The 6,268-nt window shown below is 48.7% G+C and overlaps 1 protein-coding gene across 1 annotated transcript; it reads right to left on the bottom strand.

The window, feature by feature from the left end:
- Nucleotides 1-984: 984 nt before the first annotated feature.
- On the bottom strand, nt 985-4,821 carry LOC113032263 (uncharacterized). Its single transcript, XM_026185067.1, has one exon. The coding sequence runs from the start codon at nt 4,589-4,591 to the stop codon at nt 1,058-1,060; it is 3,534 nt and encodes a 1,177-aa protein (XP_026040852.1). The 5' UTR covers nt 4,592-4,821; the 3' UTR covers nt 985-1,057.
- Between the last annotated feature and the right edge of the window lie 1,447 nt (nt 4,822-6,268).

Genomic DNA, 6,268 nt, shown 5'->3' with positions numbered 1-6,268 from the left:
TGTATATGTCACCGGAGGGCCATTAAAGGTGGGGTTATCATCTTTAACTACAGAGCTTGGAGCTGCACCAACGCTAGGGCATATTTCCATTTGCCAATACAGGGCGGTGCGATCAGTCCAAGGGGCAAGTATAAATTGTTGACAGGAGGTCAAGGCCAGATCCTTTAGGGTAAAAATTAAGCCTGAAAGATCCGGTTTTTTTGCTATTCTGAGCATATTTTGGTTTCTCCAGTGCAAAGCCTGACCCCTAGAGTGCTTGGACCAATCGAGGTCCGTTTCTGACACTAAACTGGACCACTTCCACTGATGCCAACCTCCCAGGGTTATATACCACACTGAGGAGGAGAGATGTACTGCAAGGTTAAAAAGATCCCCCCCTTGGTCTTTGGTGACGGGAGTGACTGGGAAGCTAGCGAAATCTATTTCGACTACCCAACTTTTATTGTTGGGGACACAGAGAGTAATCATTCTAGTCGTACTTGGGGTACAGGAGGTAACCGTGTCTCGTTTCTTTCTAAATGGATTGGGCGTGGGCAAAACTGGAGAGGAAGTGGTGGGCAAGACCCTAGGGGCTACATTTGTCAGATTGGGACTGTCAGAAGGGGGCGAAGCTTTTGAACTTGAAGGTGTCAGAAGTGTCGGGGGCCCTTCACAGATCAGGATTATGCCAATGGGAATGAGACCCAGGGCCAGGAAGCAAACAAAGACGCAACATCTTTGCCTGCCTGTCATTTCAGGGGGAAAGGGCCAAGACATGTTTACTTAGCTTGGATGTCTTCTAATAGAGGATGATGGGGCAGAGAAAGGTGGTCCAGTTCCCCCCACCTCGCCAAGGGCGTGTTCTAGGAGTTAAAGAGCAACAAAAAGTATCAGTGACACAACTTTAAATGAGCTTTCAGCGGTTAAAACTATTGCAATGTAAAATGTAAATCTTAAAAACTCAAGCCAATATAAAAGCAAAGTCATAAAAGATGTTAAAAATAAAAAAATGTTTAGTTCAGTATGAAGAACACCCCCTTTTGTAACCAGCCGGCTTGTAGGTTGAGCTTTGGCTCCCTCAAGTGGTTGGTGATGCTGTTGCAGCTCCTTCTGACAGGTCCTTCTGCACCTCTCTCAAGGTTCTTCCTGGTTCGGTGGCAGCAGCGCACTGTGTGTAATGAAACCAGGTGTCACCTTTCCCTTCGAGCCTGACAGCATGGGAGGTCCGCTCTGTTATGCGGTAAGGGCCTGTCCAGCGAGGCTCAGCCCACTTTCTCTTTGTGACTTTCAGGAGGACGTAGTCCATTCCAGGTGTAGCCGCCTCTTTCAGCTCTTGCTGGTTTCTTTCAGCGACCTGTGAGGAATACTGGGCAACAAAACTGCGGAGCATGTTATAATATGTCCTCGGATCGAGGTCTGAATCAGCTTCATCCGACATTAACAGGCGAGAGGAGGGGCCAGGAAAAGGCCTGCCATGCTCCAACTCAAATGGAGTGTAACCAGAGGTTTGATTTACTGAGCATCTTATGGACATTAATGCAAGAGGCAATGCCTTAACCCAATCTAATTTGGTCTGTGCACAGATTTTAGCCAATTTAGTTTTTAGAGTTTGATTCATCCTTTCCACTTTCCCCTGGGACTGGGGGTGGTAAACTGAGCCAAACTTATGTTTCAAACCTAATGCGGCTTCAACCCTCTGCAGATCGTGGTTCCTGAAATGTGAACCATTGTCCGACCTTATGACCTCGGGAAACCCATGCTGTGGTATATAATGATTAATCAGACACTTCACCACAGTTCTACTGTTTTCACTTGCTGTCGGCCAGGCTTCTGGCCAACCTGAAAATGCATCCACAGCCACCAGCAGGTACCTGTAACTACCTACTCTGTCCACCATGTCTGTGTAATCAATGATTATTTCTTTCCCTGGGCAAAGTGGGATGGGGAAGTACCCTGCTATTGGCTTGAAGGCGGGCTTGATTCCAAATTGGTTGCACTCCTTACAGGTTTTAACCATGTATTTTGTCATGTCTTTTAGATAAGGGTGCCACCAGGCGGCTAAGTTCCTCATCATTTGTGCAGGTCCCACATGCCCCACTCCATGTGCCTCTTCCATTGCTGTCTGTCTGACCCCTGGCGGTAGAATGGGCCTTCCGTCTGGGCCACGCCAAACATCTGTGTTTGTGGCCCCTCTTGTTACCCATAATGATTTTTCCTGGGGGCTGGCTTTGTCCTGTAACTCTCTGATTGTGGCTAGGCCTAGTTGTATGGGTGGTCTTTCTGGAGGGGGTGTGGCTTCTGGGTCCATTACCATAATCAGGGAGGGTAAGTAACCAGCTGTCTGCTTCGCTACTAAGTCGGCCTGTTTGTTACCTAATGCCACTAAATCCAATCCGGCACTGTGTCCTTTGCATTTTACCACTGCCACCTTAACAGGTAACAACAGTGCTTCCGCTAATTCCCTCATTTCTATCTCATGTTTAATAGGCTTTCCGCTGGCTGTCAAAAAACCAGCTCTTAGCCACTGCTTGAGCTCCACATGCACTGCTCCCACAGCATAAGCTGAATCACTGTATATATTCACTTTCTGTCCCTTTCCCATCCTTAAGGCTTCAATCACCGCTCTCAGTTCAGCTCTCTGTGCAGACTGTTGTCCTGTCAACTGCTCTGCTTTCACTGTTTTCCATCTCATGTCTGTCTGTTCCACTATTGCCCATGCAGCCTTCAACATTCCACTTTCAGTTCTGAAACAACATCCATCTGTGAACCAATCTTTTTCTGCATCCATTAGAGGTTCTGCCTGCAAATCTGGCCTGATTTTCTCCTGTACCTGCACAACCTCTTCACACATATGTGGTTCCCCTGATCCCATGTGATCAGCCATGTTTATGCCTTCATGTGAGTAGGTGATGTGTGGTGCTTCCAAAATGGTACTGAGGCGTCTCTGCCTGAGTGAAGTGAGTGTGAAGGCCTGTGAGGAGACGTAGGCCACCACACTGTGTGATGTCAAAATTTTTAGTGGGTGGTTCATCACTATGTGTGCTGTTTTCTGAATGATTTTTGCAAGTCCAGAAACGTGTTGTGTGCACGGTGGGTGGCGTTTTTCAGTGTTGTCCAGCATTACGCTTACATATGTCAACACTTTTCTCTCTCCCCCTTTTTTCTGGAACAGGATACCATTGATATGGGTTCCAGTTCCAGAAACATCAAGATGAAAAGGCAAAGCATAATCTGGCACAGCAAGGTCAGAGGCGACAGAAAGCTGTTGTTTTAACTTTATAAACGCCTGTTCTGTTTCTGTAGTCCATGAGAGGGGAGCAGAGAGGTTTCTCATGCCTTGTTCATTTACCAAAGCGCGCAAAGGGGAAGTAAGGCCAACATAGTCTGGGACATAGGTCCTGCTGTAACCAGTCAGGCCCAAAAATGACAACATGTCTTTTACAGTTAGAGGTTTTGGATGGTGCAAAATGGAGTTCCTGTGTTCTGGGGACAAGGAAATACCGGACTGTGAGACCATGCGGCCTAGAAAAGAAACCTGTTTTCTTGCAATCTGTAGTTTGGTTTTGCTCACTTTAAAACCTGTGTTGGCCAGGTGTTGAAGTACCACTCTGGTGGCCTCCAAACAGATGTCAGCCGTGGGGGCAGACAGCAAAAGGTCATCCACATATTGTATTAACATACAGTCAGATGGTAGTGGGCTGGTTTGTAAAAGTTCTTTCAAACACTGATTAAACAGTCCTGGGGAGAGGGCAAATCCCTGTGGTAAGCGAGTGTAACGCCATTGTCGGCCTCTAAATGTAAATGAGAAAATGTCACGCAGTGACTCACGAAGTGGGAGGCAGAAAAAGGCATTAGCCAAGTCAATGCAGGTGAACCAGGCATGAGATGGTGGGAGGTTGGTCAAGGCAACATAAGGATTAGGCACAGGCAAAGTAGGAGTGCCAAGTAAGGCATTAATCCTTCTCAAATCATGTGCCATTCTGAACTTCCCCGTGCCTTTTTTCTCAACGGGTAGGATGGGCGTGTTCCACTTAGAGCAGGAGGGCTCCAAGACACCGGCAGTGACCAAACCAGAAATTGTTTCTGCAATCCCAGCCTCAGCCTCCGGTCTGTGTGGGTACTGAGGCTGCCACAAAGGGGTAGCAGATGACAGTTGAAAAGAGACTGGCTCCACATCAACTAAACCTACATCTGTGGGTCCAAGGGACCACAAACAATCTGGAAGAGAGTCGAGTAAAGGCGCAGCATCACAGTGGTCTGTGTGTTCTCTGCCATGTGACCCGCTGACCACTCCATGTTGCAGTGTTGAGGAATTAAAGCAATCATTTAAAATTTGGTATGTCTTGGTAGATGGAGAAAACAAAACCTGTGGGAGTTTTGTAGGTGTCCAGTCAGTGGCCGCAAGGGAACGTTTAACCATTCCACCCAGCTCCTTAGCCTGGTGTCCAGGATGTAAGGCCAGTGACACATGGGGAGCTGCCTCATCAGACATCATGTACCACTGTAATTGATCTGTTGTAAAAGTAACCGCTGCTGCCACTCCCTCCGGTGCCGCAAAAATGCACGACATGTTCAGAGACCAAGCCCGCCCCTCACACTGCTCTTGGAACATGTGCTGGTACCAGGTGGTGTCATGCCTGTCATAAAACAGTGTAACATGAGGTGGGTCAGGGGGAGGGACATAAGGATGTAGGAGTGAGAGCCACGGCCGCCATTGCTGAAAAGCAGTCCAAACTCCTGGTTCAGCAGGTGTTTCAACTTCCAATAATGCCCAGTAGATGTCAGCAGAGTCCGCTAAACAGGAGGAGGGTTGCAGCAGAAACTGACCACCTCCCTCTGGCCCATCAGAACAGGGAAGCACAACCCCAGTGGGGAGAGTCACAGTTAGGCCTTGTGAAGAGCAGAGTATTGTGGCTCCTAATTTAATCAACAAGTCTCTTCCCAGTAAATTCACAGGCGCCTGTTTTGAACAAACATAGCTGTGTAACAAGGTCTGATCTCCAACCTTTGTGGGTAGGGGCACGGTGTAAGGCAGAGTTTTAGGTTCCCCAGATATGCCCACCACTGTAATCACTCTGTCAGTAAGTCTTTCACGAGCAACATCCTTAATGGTGGAGTACGTAGCTCCAGTGTCCACTAAAAAGCTGCTTCTTCTTCTATCTACAGTTATGGACAGCATAGGGTCCGCCGTTGTCCCTTCACCGTCCTGGGCAGTCTGTGGGGTGTCCTATAGCTGGGGACCACCCTCGTAGTACTCCCACCCCATCACAGGCATCTGTGGGGCCGGGGGCACTTCAACTAAAGCACCACGAGGTCCACCTCTGTGGCCAGGATGCTGATAGGGCCCACCACGGGCTCCCCTGCCTCTTCCAGCAGCCGGGTTCAAAGGGCACGCTTTAGCCCAGTGTCCAGGTTGTCCACACCGGAAACAAACATACATCTGGCCTCCCCTACCACCTCCCATCTGACCCCTTCCCCTGAAACCACCTCTGTTTCCTCCAAATGGGGAACCTCTCTGCCCATAAGGGGCCGGGGAGTGATAAGCACCATACTGGGGGGGCTGTGGATCAGTTGGCCATGGGTTCGGATACAAATCAGGGGCAACTGGACCAGGAGGGGGAGCCGCAGCGGCCACAAGCTGCTTTTTAGGCTTGTCACCTTTTCCACCCAGGTCGTTTTTAGCTTTCTGCAGCTGAACCTTCAACAGTTGCAACTGTAAATCTTCGACGCTCTCTGCTTTATCATCAGACTTAATCTGCACTTTGTTAAGATTAAAAATCAAATGTTTCTTCCAGATTGCAAAGTCACAGTCCTGCAAATCAGGATTATCCTCCATTTTCTGGCTTACTGACTCCGGAATGCCCCTCAGCACCGCCCTTCTAAACCACATGCTCTGTGAACAAGTCCTACTGGGGTGATGACCTGTATGGTTCACCCAGTCTTCAACAGCCTGATTTAGATAATGGGTGGGATTTTGCTTTCCCTCCCATTTAAATTTCTGTAAGGTGCCTTGATTTTTGGGTGGGAATTGTTTGCGCAGGGCCGGTCCAATAAACCTCAAGGCCTGCATTAGTGGCACCTCGTTCTCATGCATGGTAGTACCCGCATTTTGTTCCAGGTCCGCTGCCTGAGATCGGGATGTGCACCTAGTTATAATAGCTCTAAAATCTCCCAGTGCGAGGTCCTGTCCAGCTGTGTATTTATCCAAACCAGCCAACCAGGCATTCCCTCCCTCCATTATGTCAGGGAGTTTGTCCACTAGGGCCTGGACATCTCCGAATGAATAAGG

Source organism: Astatotilapia calliptera, chromosome 2, assembly GCF_900246225.1.
Source record: "Astatotilapia calliptera chromosome 2, fAstCal1.2, whole genome shotgun sequence".
Classification (NCBI taxonomy): Eukaryota; Metazoa; Chordata; class Actinopteri; order Cichliformes; family Cichlidae; genus Astatotilapia; species Astatotilapia calliptera.
Note: the sequence above shows the minus strand (reverse complement) of the source record. Positions and strands in the feature narration are given on the sequence as shown.

What these genes read in the sequence shown, in the direction of transcription:
- LOC113032263 (XM_026185067.1), bottom strand. Translation starts at nt 4,591, where the DNA reads ATGTTCCAAGAGCAGTGTGAGGGGCGGGCTTGGTCTCTGAACATGTCG.